This window comes from Rhinolophus sinicus, chromosome 18 (genome assembly GCF_057876585.1).
Source record: "Rhinolophus sinicus isolate RSI-liver-muscle chromosome 18, RSI-T2T, whole genome shotgun sequence".
Classification (NCBI taxonomy): Eukaryota; Metazoa; Chordata; class Mammalia; order Chiroptera; family Rhinolophidae; genus Rhinolophus; species Rhinolophus sinicus.
In genome coordinates, this window is record NC_142518.1 from 30,534,855 (window position 1) to 30,561,418 (window position 26,564).

At 50.6% G+C, this 26,564-nt stretch overlaps 1 protein-coding gene across 10 annotated transcripts in view; it reads right to left on the reverse strand.

Annotated features, from left to right (window-relative positions):
- BCOR (BCL6 corepressor) overlaps positions 1–26,564 on the reverse strand; it is a 113,631-nt gene that overhangs the window by 6,762 nt on the left and 80,305 nt on the right. For 7 of the 10 annotated variants that reach the window (XM_019747884.3, XM_074323206.2, XM_088795260.1 and 4 more), the window contains exons 2-10: positions 18,482–18,607; positions 17,068–17,146; positions 13,271–16,111; positions 12,553–12,606; positions 11,887–12,073; positions 5,207–5,467; positions 4,504–4,848; positions 3,519–3,844; positions 2,981–3,235 (exon numbers count right to left, since the gene is read on the reverse strand). In XM_019747884.3, coding sequence (XP_019603443.1) covers positions 2,981–3,235; positions 3,519–3,844; positions 4,504–4,848; positions 5,207–5,467; positions 11,887–12,073; positions 12,553–12,606; positions 13,271–16,111; positions 17,068–17,146; positions 18,482–18,567 — 4,434 coding nt within the window. In that variant the 5' untranslated portion in view covers positions 18,568–18,607. The remainder of the gene's footprint in view (positions 1–2,980; positions 3,236–3,518; positions 3,845–4,503; positions 4,849–5,206; positions 5,468–11,886; positions 12,074–12,552; positions 12,607–13,270; positions 16,112–17,067; positions 17,147–18,481; positions 18,608–26,564) is intronic. The other 3 variants (XM_074323210.2, XM_074323209.2, XM_074323211.2) reach the window with 3 other exon arrangements.

Sequence of the window (26,564 nt, forward strand, 5' to 3'; positions counted from 1 at the left end):
GGACGGTGACAGAGGCAGTAGCAACCCACAGCCAGGTCAGACATTTTGCCATGGGCTGTGCTAACTCAGCCACGTTGATACCACTATTTACATAGCACTTCTCATTTTCCCAAATGAGTATGTCTTCTGTTATCCCACAGTAACCTATGAGATATCAGGAAGGGAAGGTGGTACCGTTCTCATTCAACACCTGGGGAAACTGAGGCCCAGAGAGGTTAAGCCCAAGTTCAATTAACGTGAAGCACTAGACCTAGAACTCAAGTCTTTTGGTACCTGGGCAGCTGGAAAGATTCAAAAGGCCCTAGAGGGCCACAGCTAGAGATGCAATCCAGCTGTGACAAGTACCCCACCGGCCCTCTCTGTTGGAGTCAAGTGGGCTAACTAGGCTCTCCTGGCTGTGAGGGCGATGGCCTCTAAACGGATGGCAATCACTGTCACCAACAGTTGGACAGAATGGTTAAGGGGCCAGCCAAGTCTGTCTACCCAATACATTTCTGGGTTTATTTTCTACGCTAGAAATGGGAGTGTTTGAAGGGCAGCCCACCCATTCCCAAACAAAATCAAACTGTTTTTGTTGGACAGTTCTCTGTTAAGCGGCTATAAGCCGAATGCCATTAACCACAAAATGTAACCATAAAGGCCATAAACCCGACATTGTTAATTAATTAAATGCCTCATTAACTTTTTTAAAACATGATTTATTCAATTCATAGAAAATTTAACCATCACCACTAAACGCACAAGCATGTGGTTGCAGACTGGCCTTTTAGCCTAAGAAACAGAAGCCTTTTTACTGGAAGGGAAAGGTTTGCGTGTCTCTGGCCATGCAAGTCATCCATTTAACACAGAGGGTGTTTCTAAACCTCAAGAATCAGATTAACACGACGTAAAGCTCAGACAGCCTTTTTACTGCACATGGTATCGTTAGCTAAGCAGAAAATAACAAGGAAAGACTAACTTTAGGAGAGCCCTCCCAGACGTGTGCATTCAAGCCACACCTTTACCCCTTCACCGGGTTAAGCAAATTGTCCTTCAACTTTAAAAGGTTTAAATTGCCACATCTCCTGACCGGCCATCATCCTGACAGTTTAAATTCTGCCTAAAGAAATCCTAGAAAGTTGGGTTCAAAATTGAAAGCTTTCATTCAGTAGTTAAATGTTCAGCATCAAAACTGGTGACCTGTGCAATTTGTGTATTAAACTTTACATTTGAAGGGGGGGAAAAAAGCAGTTGTCCTGACATAAACATTCCTAAGGCTTCCTGTGCGCCACGAAAGGCCTGGTAGCCTATAAAAAGATGGATCAAGTGCTCCTTGGTCCAGGCCTCAGACCCACTGGCTCTATGCAAACCAAAAGGGAAACTCCCTGAGAGGGCCGACAAGAATCTGTTGAGATCTCTGGTCCCAAAGAGACATGGGTGGAAAAGATGCCACGATCAATGGTGAGGCCAGGAACCCCACAGTCCACCCTCCTGGCCCCCCATCCCCTCATCTCCAGTGTCTCCTGGAAGCACAGTCCATTTTCTCAACCATGACTAGCAAACCACGACTAGCGAACGCTTGGCATGAGGGGTCTAGCTCAGTGCCACATGCAACATCTACTGCTCTTAGGTCATGGGAAGCCAACCGGCTGCCACTTGGATTTCATGAGTTAACTACCAAATCTTCCAGAGTTCTCTTCAGGTAATCCAGAGATCTCCAGAAGGGACACGTTGACACAAAACAGCACCACCAACAAACAAAAATACTCCCAAACTAAGAAAGCACTCGGGCTTCCAACTTCCCACCCACACAGTCATGCCTCAGGGGTGGAGGCAGTCACACCATGAAAGGCTTACTGCATAATGGACAGTGGCACAGTGCTGGCCAGGCTGTGGGAGCCAGCGCTCTGGACAAATCCTATGAGCCCTCAGCCGAGCCCGTGCCAGCATGAGTCCTGCCACCCAGGCACTCATCCACACCTCCACACTCAGCCTGCTCAGCCGCATTTTATTTTCACCATTCAACTCCCAGAGGGCTGATGCCAGCATAAAAAAATGCCTTTGCCCTATGGGCTATTACATCACAATTTCAACTGACAAGCGTGGTGGGGGAGCTGCACGGGGCAGAGGGAGTAATCTATCTCACAGAGGTTTGGAACTGTACAAAGGGCAATTGCAATGTGAGCCAGTCTGGGAGAGGAGTGGGGTGGAGGAGGGGTGGGAAGGTGGGGGGGCTGGGCTTTGGAGCCAGACTGCTGGATTGCTACCTGTACAAGTCATCATTTAACCCCTCTGGTGCTCAGTTTCCTCATCTGAAAGTGGGATAATACTAGTTATTACCACACGAAGATGTGGAAAGGGTGAAATGAGTTACATTAGATCATACAGGCTTAGAAAAATATAAGCGATCTTTCCATCTATATTGCTACAGCAATATAGGCTATTGTTATCGGCAATGCTCGGTGGGGATATGTGGCCAAGGGCAGTGAGTTTGGGGCAAAGCCTGAGTCCCCACCGCCTCCCCCAGTCCTCAGGTTCCCTTGCCCTCGCAGAAAAAGACGGCTCAGGTCCTTCCCCCGACCCCTTCCTACCTGCACAGACATTTCCTGTCCACAACCCAAAATAGAGCTAACAACTTCTCTCCCCCTTGCTAATCAGAATCCAAAGGGCTCATTAAAATTCCCCCAGTCGCCAAGCCCTGGGTTATGTCAGATTTTATATCAGAGATAAGTGAGCGAGATGGGAGGGTGCCAAGCAGCCTACCTGCCTGAACACGAACTGAACATCAGAGAGGCCTTTCTTTTCACACCGCGATTGAACAAGCCACCAAAGAGAAGGCAATGGAGTGGGGCTAACACAAACATCCTGTGGGATACCCAGCCCAGCCCCCTCAAGTGGAGGGGGCTGGGCTCTGAGTCTCGTCTCTGCCCAGTGCCCCCCTCAACCTCAAGGAGCAATGGCCTGTGGTTTCTGAATCCAGGGCACCCCCAAGGACACTCACCTCATAGCCAAGCCGGGCAGCACGCTGCAGGAGGGTCTCGCCGGCATTTTTATTGACAATAAGTCTCCGTGCTTCTGGGGGCATCGGGCGCGACTGGGTGGCCTCTGGAGGGGAGCTTGAGCGTGGCAGCTGTGAGGACTGGGAACTTGGTAGCAGTTGCTGCAAACGGTCAAAGGGTTTCTGCTCCTGCTTCGCTGGTGACAGATCATAGTTGGAACTGGGTTCAAGCCGCTTTCGGAATCTCCGGACGGTCACCTATCACAAAATCAGGCAGTGTACACATTTAAGGCCACCTTTCATAGCCGCCTCTTACCCCAGCTACAAACCCAGTGGAGGGAGGCACGTTTTCCCTTCTTTTGGGGATGAGGGGTTGGGGGTAGAGGTTTCTTCTTACAGGTTTGAAACTTTACCACCACCCAGGAGATGTTCCCCCCTAGGACGGAGGAGTGACATTTGGGGGAGGAGTCCAGGAAAAGGAAAGCTTTGTCCCCAGAAGCAGAGTAGCAGGCAGGCAGGATGTGCCCAGGCCCAGAGGTACCTTGCCATCAGCATTCTCCACGTAGTAGTCCCCTGTCAGCGACAAGCCCCGCCTGGGCTCCTGGGGGATCAAATGCTTGGTTTTGCACAGTCTCTTCCCGGATGGTTTCTCGCTGTTGTCGGTGTATTTCTGCAGCAGGGAGGCAGCCTGGCAATCCTCTTCTTCGTCTGTGCACAGCACATCTGTCTTCTGGCTTTCTTTAATTTTCTGATGTTTGGCAGGCGGCCTCGAGGCTGGTGTGCAGCTTGGCTGAGTCTGCTTTTTGCCGCTTGCATTGGTGGATGAAAGGCTCTTCATGGGCGGAGAGCCCGAGAACACAGGCAAGCCTAAATCCAGAGGGGGTGGTGGGTGAGGGGAGGAAGGGAGGGGGAGAAGCAGGCGTTACACAGTTGTAGCCAGTGTGGAGAGAAAAGCCCATTGTTAGCACTGATCACTGGAGCGGCTTCAGTTTTTAAAGATATACCAATTATGTTTTCAAAGCATTAATATTTTAATTATCCCACATTCAAATGGCAAATAGGTTAACCCACAAAATACCAAGTGGCAAGTTTCTTCAAAGGCCCGGGACAGGAGGGCAGAAGCCAGCCCCTTGTGCTCTCTCATCCCCACCCCACTGGCCCTGGGTACTTAGGACGTTCCCAAGGATGGTCCTGGGCACTCAGGACCTGGTGAACAGACACAGCCTGAAGCAGAAATGAGTGCACTGGCAAGCCCCCAGGGTCACCCAGACGTCCTGCCCAGCCATAGGCTGGGTGACAAACAGCCCAGGAAGTCAAGCTCCTTCTTCTCAGCTGCCCTCCTCACCGTTCATTCCAGAAGTAAGTATGGAGGTTGGAAGGGCATCATGAAAGAACTCGCTGCCTGCCACCTTGTAGTCACTCAACTTCTATGGCACTTCTAAGGTCCCCTCAAGGGCCTTTTCCCATGGGCGGTTGACCCCCACCCTCTAGGAGTAGGGCAGGCAGTCAGAGTGGCCTCTGTGTACCTTGTTCATTGTCACTGGACTTGAGGGACTCTTCTGACCAGCTTCTGTTGCCTTTGGCCTCTGCCCTTTTCCTGCCGGGTTTCTCTTCAGAGATGTTATTGCCTTGGGCAGTGACCTCAGGCTCAATAGCCTGGGTCACTTCCTTCCTGCCCTGCCGGCCAGGTTTGCTCTCTGCTGCTGATACCTGCTGCTCCCACCGTTCTCTAAGGTGCAGCAAGTGGCGTTGTTTTTTAGGATGGAGCCCTGTTAATTCAATGCACACCTTCAGGTTGGTCAGCTCATTATAATGTGGGTCTTCTAAGTGGTTAGAGGAATTGTTTGTCATTTCCCTCTCAGGCCAGTCATCTAATGGAGAAATAACTACAAATTAATCAAAAAGCCCCCGGGGAGGGGGTAACAAACTGTCTTACCCATCACTAATGGGGGGTGGGGTAGGGGTGGGGTGTGGTCATGGTCTTGGTTGGAGAGTCTCACCAAGTCTTGGGAGGCGCCTATTCGTCTTTGGCCATATGGGCCACAAGATCTTTCCTGACTCTGGTTTTGGGGGGAGGGAGGTGTGAGGGCTTCCCCAGGGTTCTAGGGTGGGACTGGAAACATCCACTGCCCCACCCTGTGACATCCCCAGGGAGCCCTGGGGTGAGGGTGGGTGCTCGCCTGTCCACCTTCGGCCGCTAAGCAGACAGCCAAAGTCGACCAAGCTCACCTTTGGAGACCCGTCTCCGCTTGGCTTTCAGCAAAGGATCCTCTGGCAGCTCCTCCACAGTGGTCTCAGTATGGGTGCTGTCACCTGAGACTTTGCGCTTTCTGTCCAGCCGGAGGGTGGGGCTAGGCGGCATGTCCACAGCAGCCTGCTCCATGGGTGGCTCGATGACCGGCTGCCTGTCCACGAAGTACTTCTCCACAGGCAGGTCTTTGTCCTCCGGGGTTTCAAAGGGGTCGTGTTTGTTTCCAGCACTATACTCACCTGGGGGAGGGGAGACAGCAACACAGAAATTAAGGTCCAAAGTTCACCACAAGAAAGGCAGGATTTGGGGAGCAGGTGGGCCCTCCATGCCCAAGGTAATTTGCTACCAACAGGCCGTCCTGTGGAGACTGAGGGTCTCACACACTGGAAGAACAAACACCTCAGAAACAGCATGTCCCACAGGAAGGTCAGATGAAGACAATCAGTAGTAAAAGCAGACAGTGCGGTGTTTATGAGTCACAACTTTCAATACCTTATTAAAGTTGGGGCACGAGACAATTGAAATGAGGCATCGACACTATCTTTTTTTAAAAAAAAATATGATGAAAGAATTCCCCCCACCTGCTACATCCTAGTCGGTCAACTTTGATGGTGCTTGGATCCCCTCCAGGGCCCTTTCCCAGAGGATGGGTGACCCCACAACAAGATCCAACCAAGCCAGGGCTGACCCTCTCTGGCAACATTGGCTGAGGTCATTACTTTGAAATAAAAGGCAGGCTGGTGTAATAGAGACCAAATGTCCCCTAAATGTCATCTATAGAAGGGGTTAACACCAATGTTCACGTGGGCAACAGGGGAGATGATAAAGGAAGAGCGACAGGAGGGTGTTGGGAGGCAGGGAAGCTGGGAGGCCAAGGGCACTTGGAAGAGGAGCTCGGTGCATTCACAGGGTCGGTGGCAATGGCAAAGAACTCAACCTGATCCCTGCACACCCCTCTGTCCTCTTTCTCACGCTCGTGGGGGTGGGGGAAGCATATGACTGCAACCAAGGGGATATTCCTATGTCCTGTTCAGGCAGAAAGCCCTCAAGGCCTTGGTACCCCGGTAACACCACGCACACCCACAAGTACGGAATCACCCCACCTGACACTCCTTCGTATGCAAGCATCTAAGGACATTCCAAAGACAAGAGACCTCCCCCTTCACTGTCAGGTACCGGTATGTCTTTCCACACTAGGCCAGCATTTGCTAAACTGTTCACTCCAACACCACCTGTGCCACTTCTGCTCCTTCCGCTCAACCTGATATCCACTTGGGGCCTTTCCTTAAATCGCCTCAGCCCAACATCTCTCCTTACTTTGCTCTGGCCTAAGAAACAGCTCATCGACTGCTATGCTGCTTGCATTTTTTTCTAATACACAAAGAATTCCATAGCCATCATGGTGATGTACAGGTGTTCCCCCAAGGTAACTCTGCACATCACCAGGGGAAGGAGTTTCGTGTTGCAGTAACACTGAGCTAAGTAAGCTGCCCAAGTCCATTTCCAGATGAAATCATAAACACACTCCTTATACGCTAATTCCATTTCTCCTCCTTTCCCCAGTCCACTTCAAATATCATCCCCCCCTTCTGACCAGCCCTGCTGAACCCCTGGTCAGCCTTCACTTGGGGGCTTTCCCAGCTTTGAGTGGCAGTCAGTTTTGGGGACAAGTGTCATCCTGGCCCTTGGCTAGCGTGTGTTCTTAATGGTGGAAGGAGAGCATTCACCTCCTTTCCAAAGGGACCTTCATATGGGACAAATGGGGCCACGTCTGTTCTTGCAAAAGGATTCGTGGAGTTGCCCCAACTATGCGGGCCTTCCGTCATGGCAGCGTTCCAACACAAAGCAGGTGGGTAGCCAGAAGAAACCTGTAGCTCGCCCAAACCTCTGGCCTGTGCGGGGAGCGGCTGCAACTCTCACTCCGGCTGCTCTGTGACCCTCTTAACAGCTCTGGCAGTAACAGCACCACTTTACAACTCGGCCCCTTCAGTTGTAAAGTGGGAAATATTACTGCAAGCCACCTCCCAGGGTGGGCTTCATAAACACAGGTCCAGCCGGCAAAGGCAAAGTGGGAGAAATCGCTTTAACAAAAGGACGCCAAGACTCTCAGAGCAGCTGGAATTTTAGCCCCCATGTATATGAAATTTTAAGATGTGAGCCCTTCTAGTTATACCATTTGACTTCTCTGGTCCAATCAGCTGTCCCAGAAAGCCCTGTTGGGAGAGGCTGGGGATCAGTGTCCAAATGTAAGGGCTATCTTATGAACCACCACGTGCAATTCTAGAACTAATTGCAAAGTGTAGTCTCCCATCAACACCCCCACATAGGTAGGAAAGATGACAGTGCCTTCCAGGGTCACAAATAGGCAGCAGCTTGGCTGGCATGGGGCCCCACCTAGAATGGGGCTGCTCTGCCCGGCCACCTCTGCCCACACCTGAGATGTCTCCCACTACGATTAAAAATCACTTCCATTTTATGTTTTAGCTCCAGGTCTTGGAGTCACCTGAGCCTGTAACAGTCCCGACCCTGAGAAAGAGGCATCTTTCTCAAGGAGACGGTTTTCCCCCTCACGGCAAACTTCCTTTCTAACAGTGAAATTACTTTATATCTCACCCACCTGACTTTTTGCCACAGGGCCCACAGTGCCCACCACAGAAAACCACCCGGAAGACTTACAGTGACTTATTTCACAGGTGTTGGCAGGCAGTGACTGACTAGGGACCTTGTCTCCCTGCTCCTGGCGGAACAAGAGCACCCCTACAAGATGAGCCCTGTCTCCTCTGGGCCTCCCATCTGGTAAAGCTGCCTGGGTGTGGAGGGCACCCCTTCACCTTCCAGGATGGAGAGCGCGCCACACACACACACACACACACACACACACACACACACACACACACACACACCCCTGCCATTCCAGCTCAGCCAGGGATGGCGCTCTTATGCCTAACCTTCCAGGTGGTCCACTCCTGCCTTGTCACCAGGGGCTCAGCAGCATGATGTCTGTAGTTCCTCATCCCAGACTGAAATCACCCACCCACATAGTTTAGTTGCTGTCTTCCCCATTTCTCCTGAGGATGTTTTCCCAAACTATGTCCATCCAGTCTTTCCCCAGCCCCCAAACCTCTCTCAGGGCAAAGATCCCAATTCCACTCAGTGACGTCCCCAAGACCTGACTCAGACCAGTAGTAATCCTGAAGAACACCCACCCTGACTGCCCAAGATACACAGGGCCACCTGCTATGGGGGAGAGACTCCAGGTCACATTCCTGCACATCACATCAGACGTGGAACTCCTGGATGAGGCTATCCCAACCGCTACCCACAGGAATACCCTTGAGAGCAAGGGAGATGCAGATAGATAAACAGAGTCCTAACCATCATACTCTGCCATTGTTGCTACTTTCAGTCTTTCTAAAAGCGGGAAGCCATGTGCCCTTGGTCACTCAATCTAAGCAGATGTGACTGTGGCCATGCTATTCGTGGTTTAACACTTGCTCCCTGCAGCGTGGTCATATGACTCAGCACATACACCCCATAATTTATCATGGTTATGCCGTGGCATTACTTCACAGAAGCATTGCTATGGCAACGTTTACAAGTCACCGTGGCAACAAAGCACCCTTACCACTGGCCCAGTGAGTTCTAAACAAGGTGGGAGGGTTACTCACGATTGAAAGTCACTCCATCACAGGTAACTAACTGTAGCACCTCCCAGCAAAGGCTAACCTTCTTAAAACCTACACCCTCTACAGAAGAGGCCCAGGCAATGTCTTCCAAACTCAAAGTACACGCAGGTTGCTTGGCCAGAAAAGAAGTTTCCTGAACTAAGAGGTTCTGTGAAGCCCTTTGACCCAGGCTTCCTCCAGTTCCTGCCCAGGCATTGCCATTGAGCAGGTCCTGGGTCTGCCCCAGCCAAGTGGCTGGCAAGGAAGACGGTCAGTCACTCCATGCCTGAGAAAGAAGGGATTGATTCATGCCTCCTTGTCCCTCCCCATCTTCAAAATGCCACTGATGGTTCTTATTAATAACCTTCCAAGTCTGAGGAGCCTCTTGACTCATTTGTTGAACTTGTAAAATAAAAATTTCATTCAGCCACTCCTATCACAAAGAATAAATGAAAATCCTGGACATTGTGTTTTCAAGTCAATTCGCTTTTCTTAAGCCAGTCCCTCCCAACAAGATGCACCCACTATCCTAGGTGCTCCTGGTGCCTCCAGGAGTGGAAGGCTGCCTTGGAAGAGGCACGGCATCTGGAAGGCGTCCTGTACACTCTTTGTGAACCCTGCCTGCCTCAGCTCCCATGTGCTCAAAGCTCGACTCTTGGCCACACTGACACTCATGAGAAGAGAACTTGAGAAGGGGACCAATATGCAGCGGGGTCCAAGCCCATGTGGGCTCAAGACACAAGGGCCAAAAAAACAAGGTCCATTTGATTTGCAGCTGAATGGATCCAGCCCCTGCTGTTCCCTAGATGAGGAGGTGGCAGCAAGGACAAAGGCTCCTCTAGGTTACTCCTCTTAACCAACCACAAGCCACAAGCCCCCAGGAAATGGGGGATGGTGACTCACCTCCTTTGTTGTCCCAGTCTTTAATTAAAACCGAGCCTCTCACCTTCCCCAACCCTTCTCCTGCCCTCAGTGGCCATTTATGGCTTGTTGAAGCTGAGAGAAGGGCTTTCCGACTCATCTAGGGCTCGGGCTCACGCCCCACCTGCCACACTGAGTTCTCGTCTCAGCAGGAAAGATGGGGAAGGACACAGACTTCTCTAGGAGGGAAGTTGCAGTGAGGCCACTGAGACGTGAAGGACATGGGCCACCTTGGGTCTGGCCATATCACTGGAAAACCAGAGAAAAGGCAAGAAGACTTGAGGCTGCCTAGCCTCTTGCTCCCTTCCTCCAGCCTCCCTCACCATCTACCCAGAACAGAGAGGGCATCTACCTCGCAGGCAGTTCCCATTCCTCAGAGAAGCACCTACCCTTTAACTTGGCCTTGCCCACATCTACCAGGTCTTCCCAAGAGACTTCCCCAAGTGCTGGCACTCTGACGCACCCAGAAGGCAAGGGCTACATGCCTGTGGTGGCCATCAGGGAGGAGGAAAGCTTTCTTTGCTGCTTAACTCAAGAGCAGCCTGGATTCTCCATTTTCCCATGTCAATCCCATGGCGTGGAGGAGTAAGGACACCTTTACTTCAGGTACATCAAGAATCCCTCGGGGCTGCCAGTTAGCTCAGTTGGTTAGAGCACAGTGCTCTTAACAACAAGGTTGCCAGTTCCATCCCCACATGGGCCACTGTGAGCTGTGCCCTCCACAACTAGATTGAAACAACCACTTGACTTGGAACTGACGGGTCCTAGAAAAACACACTTAAATAAATAAAAAGTTAAAAAAAAAAGAAAAAAGAAAAGAATCCTTGCCACTCAGGTAAGGCTACCACTGACTAGCAACAGAAGCTCTCTTCTTCGTGACTAATAGAACAAACTGGTCCTGGTGTGGCCAACCCAGAATCCTGGCCACAGGCATTTGTCTGACTTAAGATGAGCTGGGAGTGGGCTGGTGGGGAAGGGGGTTGTGCTCTAAGCAGCAAGAAGCATGCTCTCCCAGACCACAAATTCTCCCAAACTTGATCAGGCACCGATGAACCAAGTGTGCGTGGGAAGGTCAAACCTATGACATCCAATGGCCCAGAGCTTGCAAACACACCCATCATCCTTGACTGTCCCGTCTCAGGAGGATTTCGCACCCACTCTCTCAGTGTTCACCCAGACGCCCTAATTCACCATCACCACCACCATTTCTGAGGGCCAGAGCATGCATTTAAGAAATGACGAGAAAGACCTTCTCCACTTGTTGCCAACACATCTTATCAGGCAGGGAGGGGTCATGAGCAAACCCCAAAGTTCACCACAGTGGGGGAACAGCTGTTGGGCCTGAAAACTGACTTGAGGAAAGCACAAGCTTTCTTATAACATACTGCCTCCAAAACACAATACACTCTGTCTGGTGGGAAGAACCCCTTTCATTTATACAACATCCTTGGATTGTGTTGTCAACTCCCAATGATGACAAACAAATCCGCCACAGAAAATAATTACGCTCATCTTTGCGGTGCCTTTATCATCCTTCATCCACTTAAACAAAACCTCTGCATTTGGAGGGAGACTATAAGTACTCTCCATTCCAGAGTAGACTGTCACTGTGGGGGGGGTGGGGATAACCGCTGGCTGGAAGTGTCATTCCACTGCTACAAAAAAAATGTATCTGTACCCGCTACAAAATAGAACATACATGTGCCACACTTACACTTAGTTTCCACTGCCATTCCTCTGCTATATTGTATTAGACTGTTAATAACCACAGAACCAATTTTAATCTGGGAAAGAAGATGTGTCCCAGGAAATAATTTTTCATAGGAGCCTCCTTACTGGATGCTACAATGTTCCAAAGGACAATCAGCCCTTCCCTCCATGGACGGCAAGAGTGGCCTGTTCCTCTGAGCAGCCACTAACTAGACATTGGGCCATAGTAAGTGAATTGTCACCAACTAGACATCAGGGCATCGTAAATGAATTGCTTCCTCTCACTTCCCTCAGCTCATTTTTCACCAGTCGCCCATTTTCACCAATGTGGTACCACACACAAGCTGCTTGGGTTTACTTACATCTCTCATTGTCATTCTGGTCAGCAATGGCCTCCTCCAGGGCGACCGACTTTGGCTTTTTGTCCTGATTTCCTTTCAGCCTTTCCCAGTCAGCAGGGCTGAATTTGCACACCTCGGAGTCTTTGGTTGTTGGGTGGCCACCTTCTCTCTCTTTCATCTCCAACTCTGAGAAGCGCATCATTGCACGCTAGAAAGAGAACGGAGATGGAAAAAAAAAAAAAAACAACACCTTACCATAAAAGCTAGTTCATTTGTCTTACCTTAAAGGAAAGTATTTTCAAAGAAAAGTTTGCCCAAAACCAACCACAATTTATGATACAACTGAGATATTTTTAAATTTAACAGATAAAAATTTAAAAGTATCTATATATAAGTAGTCACACATTCTTTATTCATAAAGCCATATGTATAGATATATATGCGGTGTGTATGTATATCCATACATACACTATTGCATAGAGACAGACATTCTCTTTTGAAGGTAAATAAAACAAAACAAAAACACAACGCAAAGAAAACAAAACAAAAACACAACAGAAAAGAAAACAAAATGCACAATGAATAAAGACGACCATGGCCCACAAACTTCCCTTTGTATATTTGGAAATGAAATTTAACTCAAAAGGTTTATGTAAGATTCTAGTAATAAAAATTTGAAGAACTGACCTCACAGTAAGCAGCGGGTAGACATAAAATACTGTCCTCTTGTAATCCTTCCATCTATGTAATTAAAATGGGCACTCAATGGATCATTTAGATAACTTCATCCATTTTTATAAGCATAAACTAAATTTTTTTCTTAACATTGCAAAAACAATTTGGCTTTATTTATCTTTTAATTAAAAGTAAAATATCTTAAGGAAATTCCTATACAACATCTATCATTCACTAGCAAGTTAAATACATACTCTATCCCTTTAAGCGAGTTTCTTTCTTTTTTTTTTTTTGGTGAAAAAAAATTGCACGAATCCCACAGACATGCGGCTGCTACACACCTCTACCAAGTATCACGTAAGGCATTCTAAGCAGCACTTCTAGGTATATTTGTTAACGTACAGTAACGGCAGAGAAATCAAAGCAATTGATAGGTACATGTCATGCAGTCTTTAGATAGCCTTCACAATAATTAAAACTTCCGTTCATCAGTATTTGAGTGGAGCTCTCTTAAAATCTACAGAATAACTTAAAATAATCAGACACATGAACCTCCTAAGTGCTACCACTCATATCCCCTTACTGGCCACATTTCATACATTTAAATTACCATAAGCTTCATTAACCATATCTGCTCAGTGTCCTTCCCTACCATACTCCCCCAGTCCTCTTTACACATTAAAAAAACTGACACCTGGTAAAATGACTGACATTTGGGTGGGGGGCTCACCTGCAATGCCCGCTGCTCCCGGCTGAGCTGACTGGAATCTGCATACAGTTCAGTAGTGACACACTTGAATCTGTCACCCACGTAACCAGCGGAGTTGGCGATTCTCTTTGCCAGCTTAGATGGCTTCGGTTTCAGCACTTTGCCATCATTTGATTCTGCCTCGTCAGCTCCATCTTTGGTATAGGTGGGGGTGACGTCCACACTCGGTGGGGCACCGCCAACACAAAATGGTTTGGGATCCTCTTGGGCTTTACCAAAAGTTACAGCAGGGCCATCGCTCGCCAGAGTTGGCTCCAGGAATGGAGTGGAGACTGGCATCCCCAGGTTCTCCTTGTTGGTTCCTGCCGGAATGTTCTCCTTGCTTAGGCTGAAGACTGACTGGCCTGGAGCCTGTTTGAAAGTATAAGCTTCGTGGAAGTCACTGATGCGCCCCAACTCGTCTCTCAGGGCAATGAAATCACGGTGTGGCTGCAGGGCTGGGTCAGCGGGGGGCTTGGTGGGCTCAGCGCTCTGGCCAACACTCTCAGCTGCAAAGCCAGGTTTGGAAACGTTTGCGTCAGTTTTAGCATCTGGCTCTTCCCGGAGGTCTACATAGACAAGCTTGTCACTTTTGACAACCGTTTTCCCTTGATTCCAGCTGGGGCTCGGCTTTAGGTTCTTGTCGGTGGGGATGTCTGAATGTAACTTGGTGCTGTTAGCGTCCAACATCTCGGAAAAGCGGTTACGGAGGGTTGGGTCCTCATAGCGGGCTCTCTCGTGAGAGCGGGACCTCCTGTCTGGTTTCTCCTCTTTCGTGATCTCTATGGGAGTGTGAGGTATCAACATAGGATGCACCATACCCAACCCCAGTGCATCTTGGTAAGTCACAAACTCTGGCCGGCCTGTGGGCAGCCCGTAGGGCAGTCCAGGCTTGGGGGCAAGGTGTCCAGGAAAGAGACTGCCATTGGGCAACAAAACTGGGTGAGGGTAGACAGGTCCCTTGCCATGTAAGGAGAGGGGACTTATAGCAATGCCCTCAGGCGCTGGGTAAGGGAGGTAACTCCTGGGGTAGTGAATTGGTGGGGACCTGAACGCCTCATTTGGAGAGAGAAATATTGAGCTTGGCGGGAGGCCATTCTCGCTTGCTTTGAAGCTCGGTTCTGGGTTGCTGGCTTTGGCGCCCTTGCTGCTGGTGCTACCGCTGTGCTTGGCAGGCGTGGTTGGGGGCTGGCCCACGTGCTGAATGACGGATGGCGTGGTGTCCACAGAGCTCCTGCTGGTCTTGCTGCCATCTGCATTGGCATTTGGGGCTGGTGACGCGGAAGCTGGGCGGCCCGCGCTGGATACTGCCCCCGAAACGCTAGTGACCACGGCATCTGTGCCGCCCATCCGGGGACACGAAGAGCTCCGCTGCTGTGGTATGGCCCAGTCCAAGGCCTTGTTTTTCAGCGGCATGGCTTTGCCATTGTTCTCTTCGTTGGGACTGGGCCCGGGCACCACCCAGGACGAGGGAGCCGTGCTAATGATTTCAGATCTATAGATAGCACAGCTGTTTCCTGGAGGAGATAAGGTTTCTTTTGGAATCTCACTTCCAGAGAGCACTAAGCCACTGGCAGCTCTGCTGTGCACCAGGACTGTGGGAGCCACCTTTTTGACGTGCTCTGCTTTGGAAGCGTCTACGTCCACCACTTTAGAAGACAAGTCCAGTGGTTTATCAGTGACGTCTTTGGTAATCGTCTGCTTCTCCAAGAGAGGAGGTGAGCCACCATCTTTCCTGTCTTGACCCACTGTTTTCCGAGTGTGCCCAGGAACTGGCTGGGCACTTTCAGTCCCTTCCGGAGCCTTAGGATACTTGCTATTAGAAAGCCTCACCACGGGGAAGTCACTGCTGACCGACATGTATGGCTTTGACAGGGTGACAGAGGGCGAGGTGGAGATCCTGGCATAATGCTTGTGGAATTCGGAGTAGGTGTCTGCAGGGGGCTGGGAGGGAAGGTGGACTCGGGGTGAAGGCCGAGGCGAGGGGGGCAACAGGAGAGCTGCATCCCCCGGCAGGCCACTGGTGACTGGCTTGGCAGAGGGCACCCTAGGCTGTTTACTGTTCTGGATGTGGGGATAGGCATGGGAATCAACTGGGTTCCCAGGACTGACGCCCATCTTCCAGGGCAAGCTTTTGTCTGCGCAGTGGACCAGAGGTGGGATGGCTGGAGAAGCCGAAGGCGTCGAGAGCCTCATGGGCGAAGCCAGGGACGACGGGATGTGGGGACTGACATAGTGAGGTGGTGGCAGGTAGAGAAAACGCTCCCCATTGGTGCAGACTGGAGAATACAGCGGCTGGGCCAAGCTGTAGGACTGCTGAGGTAGCAAGGCCTTGTACATGTTCAGTGAATACTTATTTGGCGAGTCAAGGAAAGGGTAGATAGCTGGCGTGGCACCCTCCATGTAAGGATTGACCCAGGGCAGCCGCAGGTAACTAGCACCATTGATGTTGAGAGGGCTCTGTTTGTCGCTGGTAGGCCTGTCCAAGCCCAGTGTTTCTGCTGTGGGCACAGCACTTTTTTGTATTCCAGGTGGTGTTTTGTATATAGCACTGAAGCCATTTGGGGGTTTTCCAGAGACAGCGGAGGCCTCCACCGTCTCAGGTGTATTCGGTTTGAACTGCACCTCTGGGTTTCTTTCAGAAGAAAACCCAAGACCACCTAGAGTGCTTGTGGCAGCCTCCCGACCTTTCTCGGAGCCCAGTCCACACAAGCTAGAATAGACGATGTTGCCTGGGACACGCAGCCCTTCCCGGATCAGGCCAGTGCGGTCCATGCTCAGCGCTGCAAGGCCATCGATCCGATGGGCCGCGGTCGCATCCACCTTTGCAGAAGAACACGGGTGTTACTTAGGACATTCCTTCAAAGCGCCGGGCCCGTCCCGAAAAGAAACCTCAAACTAGCTCAAAATGACATCAACCTTAACATCTGAGCAGAAAGAATTAAAGAGGATTCACAGGGTCTCTGGCCCCTCCCACCTCATCCAAAACCCTTCCTTTGCTGCCCACCTTTCTCCCCTCTGTTCAACTACCCTGAAAGCCTGGAAAATGTTGATCCCTTTAGACTTGAGGCCCACACATTAATTCAGTCATCTATTCACTCTGGAAAATTCACCTTCTCATCAAAAATTCTTTGCTACAACTGAGACACACCAACTCCACTGCTTTCAAGCACCCCCCGTATGGGGATCCAGAATGAACACTAACTCTCCCTCGGCCTGTTGGGTTGGGGGTGGGGGCAGTGTTCACTGGGGTTTTCCTGGATGTATTTAACATAACAAGAAACAATCTTCAGTGGGACCGGAGGAACAGAGGACTTTAGCTGTCTCATTTCTAAATCAATAAAGAGGTCATGGGTCAAACTGTGGTTGCGTCTTTTGACTTCCTCTCCCTGGTGTCTGAAGAAGGTTCTGTGTTTCATATTTTACAGGAAAGGTAAACCCTAAGGATCTACTTGGAGGTTGGAAATTTATCCAGCTGGGAGCACTGATGTGGCATGTAGCTTAGCGAAGAAAAGAAGGCACATATCCCACCAGTTACTAGGGGACGCGGACATAAATGGCAAGGTGTCCAAAGGAGTACGTGGCTAAGAACCTGAGGTAGGAAAAGCTTAGGTGAGGGCCTTGTCCTGCAACAGACAGGGGCTTTCCTCTCAGCCGTGTCCTGAAACACCCCTGCCCTGCCCCTGAAAAGCCCTCTAATGGTATGCAAATTAATACACGATTGATTACAGATCACTGAGATTCAGATAGCACATCAACAGAAGCCATTAATCTCTTACCACGTTGTGGTTCAAGGGATTTTCTTCCCTTAGTTCCAGTCTGGCCTTTGAAGCGTCACCATCATTTACAGGAATTTTCCTATTTAAAAGGACACACCAACTTCATGAAAGCATTCCTCACTTAATCCATCTTTCATAGATCACCCCCACAACAGACTAGTTTCTAACAACTCCATTTTTTTCAACTGCCCTTAAAAAGAAATTCCTCCCCAATGGCCCATATTGAAAGTTGTCCCCAAATGGTGATTCAACTGGACTGGGAGAAACAAAGGAAGGCCAACAGGGACATGAAATCACAAATATGTCCCCTGATTTGGGTAAACCAGAAATTAGGCACCATTCCTCTAGCACAATCTTTTTTTCCAGAATGCCAAGTAGGCCGAACTGGACTCTGCTGTCCTAGATGACGCTTATAACTTCTACCGAAGACAGACATTAAATAATACAATGGCCAAAGACCAAAGCACATATCCCACCAGTCACTAGGGGACACAAAGCTGGAGTCCACTGGCTGGTCACATCAACCACTTCTGTTACCTACAAGGGCAGGTTTTCCAAACTTTTTCCCAAAGTAAGGTACCATGTCCTCTGAAACTGGTTTCCATGGTGATAATGAAGCCATATTTGACTTCCTTTATCAAAACGATGGGGGATACACACTAATATCATACAAATGTCAGTCTCTCCAGGCTCCAGAGGAAGCCACACATCTGTGCCAGGCTGCTGCGGCTGCCCTGGGACTTGTTATCAGAGAGCATCGATAAAGAAAGCGCCTGGTGCCAACTTCCAAATGCCCAGGATAAAATCGCTGACAAGCAGCAGAGGAAAAGTTTCATCATTACCCCGAAGAGCAGCTTCAATCATCTACTGCTTAGCTGCCCCTACCCCACACTGCAAAATTACTGATTAGGAAACCTAACAGAGCTGTCAGGTGACTGAAACCAGGAGCCAATAGCCTTGCCGAATAGGCGGCAGAGGACGCCGAGAAACCCTGGGCTTAAACGAAGTAAAGGGTGGCTATCTCCCCAGTTATTACTGAGCAAACTATTTGTTTTAAAAGCACATCGAATGCCGATCCACCTGGGCCCACACTCTTGACATTTAGAGTTAAAGCAGCATATAGACTGGGATTAATTCTCCTTCATAAATATGAAATAATAAATTAAGGACGAAAGTGCACTGAAAGGCCGCTTTAGGGGCTAATCTTTTAAAGGGCGGCAATGCTTCGCTGAGCTGGGTTGCCTGTTAAAACTGTAAATCAAGGGCCGCCAGCGAGGCAGGAGATCTCTCCCCCACCCCCTTTGTGCCCATTCTGGCTGTGAGAAGGTGAGGGGGAACTTGGCTCTGCTAGGGGGGCGAGGGGGAGAGACCCTTGTGCTCTCTTCCCAGGCCTCTGCCAGACAGGCGCATTCACCTGTCTTCGTTGATCCCACACATGCGGACCCTCTCGCTGTTCATCCAGCTGTGAACGTTCCCATACAGGGGGGTTGCTGAAAGCATGTCGTCTTCTTGGATGGCAGCTTTTCTTCAAGCGTCTAGTCTGTTGAAAAAAACAACAACAACAAAATCCCAGGAGGTTGAATAAAGAAGAGCCAAACAGGAAAGGAGAGAAGCCCTCTTTCTAGGCAATTCACATAGAACAGACTCGGGGAGGCAGGTTGTGCTCAATGTTCTACAGATGGCCACGAATGAAGGCACATACCTGACCTGAAGGTCTGGGGAGGCGAGAGGGTTAAAGCGCCAACCCCCACACCATCCGAGATATAGCCCCCTGCCCACTGGTGGGCCTCCCTTCCCCTTTCCCAGCCTTTGGAGAAACTATACTTGGAAGGAACGGTGCTGGATCCCAGGGAGCCCCACTGATACTTCTTGGGGTTGAAAGGATCAGAGCGGGTAGAAAGCATCACAGTCAGGTGTGGCCCACACCATCATGCATTTCCAGGGCTGTGGTATGTGCAACTTACAGTTCTAGGGTTAAAAAGAGTTGGTGGGCTGGTGAGCAGCCCCACCCCAGCCCTAGATTAGATTAAGCACAGAACCAGGGTGGTTTGGCCTGGGAGCTGCAGAGGGAGGCGGCTGAGTAATTCAATGACGCCTGCTCGCTAGGGACAAGAAATCATTAGCGAGCGCAGAAGTCTTAGCAGCCCAGTCTGCTGGGCTGCCAGCCGCTGGCACACTGGCACTCTGGGAGTGGCCAAAAGCCACCCATATTCCACGTACTAGGAGGCAGGAGGCAGAGGCTGCCAGGCAGAAGAGGGGAGAGTACCTCTCCCCCACCCACACATACTTCCTTACCTTCTCTGCCCACCCCCCCACCCACATCACATTCTAGTTTGCTGCATGAGTGAAGGGTCAGGACAAGCTGCATTTTATTAACAGGATTATCACGGCGCGTGATTTATCCTCGTGCAGGATTTTAATTGCTCTTTGGAGGTTGAGCCGTTTCTTTTGACTGCGCTTCAGCCCATATCCTGCTGTTAAATGCTGGGTTAATAAGTAGGGGAGCCTTTAATGCCTGGGACCGATGGCCCTGGGCAATTCCCTGCTCACAATCACATCGCCAGCTCCCTTGTCTGGACTGGCCACAGCGTCTTTACCAGGGGACCCGAACCTGAGTGTGAAATCATTGGCGTGCAGCTCATCAGGGGAACTTTTCTTTCTCCTCCTCCCTCACACACCCACCCACAGTTTCCGAAAACCCAAATGTTCCCTAAGTCGACACATTTCCTTTGTTAGCAAGAAAAAATATGCAAATGCTCGTTTTTTACACTTTAGCACAAAAGCAGACTGCCAGGCCTTCCTGGGTTGGAGGCATCGGGTCCAGGGAGTCTTTTTCTGAGAATCTTGGAGTAAAGGGTGGGGGGAACACCTGAGAGACCTGAATCCAAAAGCCAGGCCGTCCTTGGGCATTTCTTTGTCCTAACTAGGCCTTTTGTCCACCAGCATCCCCCATCAGACCCTATACGTAGAATACCGCCTGGTAATCAAGAGCCACACGGACAGACACACTGCGCACAATCAGAGCTCACAAATGAAGCTACAGAACGAAAGAAGAGGCAGACATCTGCAGAGTGTGGCAGGCCTGGTGGGATTCTGAAGGAACTATTTCTCTGGGAAGCATCTTTCTTACACAGACTGGGGTGTTTCCAATGCGAGAGCCACAGTGCCCCCAAAAGACAGACTTGGGTGTCGAGGAAGGTTCTGTGGGGACTCGTGGCCTTTTCTTCCATCTTCCAAATATACAGATCAAGTTGAGGGCAAGCCACTACTTGTGCTGGGTCGACCACATGGCACGCTCAAGGGAGTGTCCCCTCCCTAACCTGCCACCCCTTCTAACAAAAGGAAGACATTCTGGGTGTCCTAATGTAGAAGGTAGAGCACCATTCCTTGGTGCAAGTGTCCTGGTCCTTGGCTGCAGCAGTGGGACCATACTGTACCATCCCCGAGCTGTGTATCATGATGAAATATAGAAATTACATGAGGACCAAAAGGGTCATTCAATCCAACCTCTAAGAAAAGGAAGAGGGGAAAAAAAAAAGTGTGTGCCTACAAAACCTCCATCTCCTGGTGTCCCAGTCTTCAAAACTGGCTTCCCCTTAAACAAGCCCTTCCTACATGACTCCTTTAGTAGTCACTTTGTGACAAGGATCTCCAAGCACCTGAGGAAATAGGAAGGGTGCTGCCTCAATCACCCTACTGAGCACCCTTTCTTTAAAAGGGCTTTTCATTAGAAAGGGCAGCCTGGACTGAGCGGAAAGGTGAAATGTAGTTTAGAGACATCTGGAACCACTGGGTGCTTTCAAAGCTTCTCTCCTTCTCCAGGGCTTATCCTGTGGGGTTTTCAATATTAATGCTGCACAGATAAATGACACCAGGCGTCAGAATGAAGTGTTCTCACATGCACAGGGTCAGATGGAGTGTTGAGGCCCAGAGCTCCATTCAGTGTCATCTGCGTGTGTGTTGCGGGGGGGGGGGGGGGGGGGGGGAAGCAGGGGGATAGGCAGGGCTGAACACGAAGCAGCAGAAAGGTGGGGGGTGTACGTTGTTGGATCCTGCTGACTACAAACACGCACACGCACACTTATAATCTTTAGCTGCCCCATGAACTTTTTGTGAACTGTTTAAAAGTGGAGGTCTGTTGAACAAACAGCGGCGCCACTGCCAGCCATAATTTCATTGCAACAAGCTAAAGACTTTTAACTCTTCAGGTTCCTGGCCAAAGATGGAGCTGAGTGGAAAGGGCCAATGAGCAACGGCCCTGCCTGGCACGAGGCCCTTCTCCAGGGCGACAAACAAGAGCAGCCCAAATCCCTGGCAGTGACATCCTCAAGCAAAGGCCACACTATGTACACCCCACCATTACTGAAGATTGGGGATTCCCCTCCCCCATCTCTCCGGGATGTATTACTAAACAGGACAGTGGGGGTACGAAATGAAGAGACGGAGAGGCAGAGAACTGGTGACACTCATCCCACTCCACTTCTAGAAGCGGCTGTTGAAATAATGGGGGGCTTTTTTTTTTTAACCTCTAAGGGGAAGTGCTTCAAAACTGGCTTCTCTGACCCTTGGCCGTGGGACACAGTAGAGAGGGCAATGATGTGATTTGGATGACAAACAGAGCAGGCACTTTGCTGATATATGTAAGAGACTCATTTGCCCTTATTTCTCAACACACATCCCCCCCCCCCCGCCACTTCTTCCACAGGCAGGCTATGCTTCTAGAAGTGCCAAGATGTGTGAAGTCACTCATGAAAAGCACTTTACAAGCACCAACCTGTTTGCAGTGTGAGCTCTGTAGCTATACCTTGGCTCTGGGGTTTAACCCTTTTTTCCAGTAAGAAGGGGGCTAGGATGTGGGATCAGGATAAAGAGGGAAGGTGGCTGAGAGAAGAGGTCAGACAGGGAAACGGACGAGTGTCTGGTTTCTATAGCACAGATAGGAATTGTACTGGCTGCCTGCTAAAACACCAGTTCCGGGGAGAGATCTGGCTAGAAAAATGCGGACACACACCGGGGGTCTCTAACTCTCAGTTTGGCGGTAATTGAAAGCACAGGAGAACTTGGGTCTCCCTGGACAGACATCTGCTCTGGAAGCCAAGAGCTATGATTAGTATCTGAGCTTGGCCTGGACACTGGGGAAAAGGGCCTGATTGGCAGAAAGAGGCCAGAGGGACCAAGATTAGGAGCTGTCACCTCAACCTTAGCATGCCTGAGAAGGGGTACTTCCACCTTTTGTGAAGACATGAGGGGGCACATGGGCCCCAAGCAGCACCCACCACCATCATTTCGCTTATTCCTCATGGCAGGAATATACCATTATGGACTGAGGAAAAGGTGAGAATGTTTTTCTCTTTAAAGGCGAGTTAGCCTGGCAGACAACAAAGAGCAGGTTGAAAAGGAAGGCGCACTGACTCTGAGAGGCTGGGATGAGTGAAGGGAGGGGAGGCAGCACCAGGCCACTGTTGGCACCTCTCCTTTCTCTCCACCCCGGCTCTTCCTGGCACCAAGCCACTTTCTACTGCCTCCACCCTTAGGGTGCCAATCGGTTCAAGTCTGCACATCACACTTGTCAAATGGCACAGACAAAATGGAAAGCATCACCACCAAACCATCCCAACCCCCATGCTGCACACAAGCACTAATGGTGCTCTCCTCCGGTTTCTCTCACTAGGAACCCTTGCCCAGTCACACAATTATCTAGTTAGTGACCAAGAAGACCTGGACAGGTTTATGGAAGCTTCTGGCTCAGAAGGCAGAGCAGGCATCAGGGATCCCAGCCAGTGCACAGGGGGCTGGGGACCTCTTTGAGGAAAGGGGTCTCCCTCACTGCATAGCTGGTTCTCTGGAGAACATGCGAAAATGTGGTCACCACATCCTGACAGCTCTCACTCTCTCGCACGGTGTGTCTCTGGGCAGGTGGCCGAACCTCTTCAACCTTGGTTCTCCCATCTGTAAATATTTGGCACCATGTTTTCCAGAGGATTAAACTGCACTATGGACTTGAGTTTCGCCTGGCAATAGCTGGTACAGGTCACGTTAAACCCCATTAAACAGCATCTGACTCCACTAAACATACTGTGTAATAAACCCCAGAATTGCTGCATAGTTTCTTTGTGGCAGTGAGAAGGCTGAGGCAAGGACATAGAGGGGGCCAGGCCAGGGAGGAGTGACCTTCAGCAGAGTTGTGTGGATTTCATCGAAGCCCAAAGCTAACCACGCGGGAGTCCTTCTTGGGGCTGCTCCAAGTGCAGACTGAGTCACACACAGCGGCACTTCTCTACTGGTGTCAAAGAAGTGTGTGTGTGTGTCTGTGTGTGTGTGTGTGTGTGTCTGTGTGTGTATGTAGAGGGTGGTGGTGAAGAAGTTATTTTAGGAAGGGGGTGGGAGATGAGAAAAGCTCTTCCGGATGTATGTTGGGGCAGGTCCTCCTGAGCTGCTTTTCCTGCGTGCATAGCATTAGGGAGTGGAGGACCCCAAGGCTGCCCCCCTATACCCCAGTCTGGGCAGGGCCACAGGCTTCCAGGAGCATGGCTGAGGGAGGTCTCTCCCCCTGCAATACATGGGCGTTGGGAGGAATGATCCAGCTAGTCCAAGCACTGTCTCTTGGCACACTCCAAGCCATGCCATTGCTTCTGGGGGCATCCCCACCGATGTCCCAAGTTTTGCATTAGTAACAGACTGAGCTGCAGAGCAAGGGGGGTTGAGGGAGAGAGAGGGAGGGACGGAGAGGACGACGGGGAACTCGCAAGGTCCTGACCTTTTTGAGCAACCAGCACCTTCCCTGCCTCCTCCCAGGGAGCCTGGGTCAGAGTAGAGAGCCACTCAGGTCCTTCGGGAGTGAACTTGGCTCTGGGCAGCAGTGGCAGTGAGAGCAGAGGAGGGGCACCCCCTCCCCCGCCTCAGCCCCAGCGCGGATCAGTCAGCAACAAAGGGATTTTCTCTCCCACCACACACACCCGGGTGGCTCCGGGGCCCGCCCCTCCTCGCTGCCGCCGCAGCGCTGGAACTGGCCTTCCAGAAACCCGGCAATCCCCTGACCCAGGTTAACCACTAGTTCCCCAGTCCCACCCCCTCCTCTGTGGGTGCCCTTCCCGAGCCCCCGCCACACCTTCTGTCCCAGCTAGTGTCTCTGACAAAAAGCAACTTTGGGTGGACGCATGGAGAACCAGGTGTACTGCCAGCCAAGCCCACCCAGGGAACGGGTACTGCACACCCCTCCCACAATCATCCTGGGCTCCCTTCCGACCAGACTGGAGTGTTGCTCTCCGTGGATGCTCCCTGCCCCCACAATGCAAGCCAAGTGTAATCAGCTGTAAAGAGGGAGGGGGGGCACCAGCAAGGATTGACCATCGACCAAGCAAGAGACTTCTTGCCCAACCTGGGCTGGCCGCCATGCAACCCCCCCCCACCCCCAGGCAGAGCTAGGGCCTCGGGTCAGCTCAGGGACCAGCGCCTGGACACTTCCCCTTCCCTTCCCCCCAGACACCCGACCAGTCCAGGCCACTGCTCATGCTTTTTGTTCCTTTCACTTTCTTTTATGGTTGTGCCACACACAACTATGTGTGAATGGCAAGAGGGGGGCCCATTTGGAAGCTGGTGTCCCCAACAGGAGGAGGCCCAGGACAGGAAATCTAGGTTGAATACAATTAATCACCCTCACTCCCCTCCTTCTCCCCCCAAAGCCCCACACCCTCTTCTGTCTAGTCTCTACAGAGCTGGGTTCCTACTTGGCATCTACACAACCTGGGGGCAAATCCAGAATAAACGATCCACACAACTCCAGAAGGAGTGTCCACCAAAGCTTTGCAGTTATAAAACACACTTAATGCCCCCCCCAAGGAACAAGCTATACCATAAGGCTATTAACAACAGCTATCATTAGTACACACAGGAAGCACAAAGGAACTTTTTATGAATAAAAGATACATAAAACACAGGCCCCTGTGGTCTGCACCCGCGTTCCTTGCTGATTGTGAGCGGCGTGGGGGTCTTGGGAAGGCTGGGGATAAGGGTCAGAGGAGGAGAGGGGCACCCACTTTCTTTACAAGGAACAATGGGAACCCCATGTCTGCTACTCAATCTTGGAACTCAGAACACCCCAAACAAAGGTGTGGAACAAGTGCGGCATAAATGAGGGCCCGTGAATTTTTTTGGCTGTTCAGAGCTTAATTACTCCTCCTTGATCCATGGGACTAGACACGACACCGCCAAGGTTAAAATGCCCCGAACAGCGCCAAGCAGATGTGAGCGAGCTGGCAGACGCGCAAATGAGGCCTGCCTCGGAGCGCGATAACAAGTGACTAATACATTGCATATCGTTGAAAGAAAATTATTTTTCTCTAATTTGCATTTGCTTGGGGAAAAAAAAGCCAACCAGAGTCCCTCCTCACAAGCACGGAGTCTAATCCTGGAAATACAGCCCGGCTGCTTTAAGAGAGCTGGAAGGAGGGAAAGACTGCCAGTGTTTTGGCGTTGCAGGCTTGTTTATCTTTCCGCCTTTCCTCCAAGGCGAAACTCGTTTTGCAAGCAACATTCCTACAGAAAATGGCACACGTCATAAAAAGAGACCAATTTATAGAACTGGCACCGAAGTTCATGTATCACTCCAGAAGCATCTCCCAGCTCCCCACTAGGGAACCCAACTAGATGTAGAAGTCCATATTAAAACTCGGAGTGGAGACCTGGTGGGGCATGATGGGGGGGGAGGGGGAGATTCAATTTGCAGACATCCTGTAGGCTGTACACCCAAGAACCAAGCAAAGTCACATAGAAAAGGTTAGGATATAGAATTAAGTCAGCTCTAAAAGACCCTTCCCCCCAAACCCTAGGGGCCAGAGCTGCGAAGCCTTCAACTTTGGGATGGGGTGGGGGGTAGAGAACTATTTTTACACCCAGCTTGCCCCAGGACAGCCAAGAGGCAGACCCACCTTCCTGGTCATCCAGGCATTTCCAGGATTGGCCCAGGTGGGTGACTGTTGCCACCAACTGCTCTCCCTCCCACCCTGGCACCTCCCTGGAGTGCCTGGCAGGGGACCAGGAACTCAGAAAAGGCCCATGGCTGTGGACTTCTAGCTGATTAAGTCACAGAGGGGGTGGCGCTGTGGGCAGACCTCAGGACTCCACCTCTGAGTCCTGCAGCTAAAGGCAAATGCCCTCTTGAAACTGGGCAGGCTTGGGAGGGAAGGTTAAGGGGATGTGGGTAATCAGAACCCAACCTGCACCTCTACTACTCAGTACACCCCCTCTGGGTCCCAAACCCACAGACTTAGATTTCCAATCTGGGGAAACGGTCCACATAGCGCCTGCCTGTCTTTCTAATTTGTCAAATAACGGGGCTATTTCAGAGGGGAACAACGGTCTTCAGAGCCTCTGCAATTTCCAGAAAGCCTTCAGTTAATAATACATTCTTCCCAACAAGCTTACTGAAAGTTATTTCCCCAAATCTTAAAAATCCTGTCATAAGCGTCTAAGGACCTAGGTCCACAGATCCTGGCCAA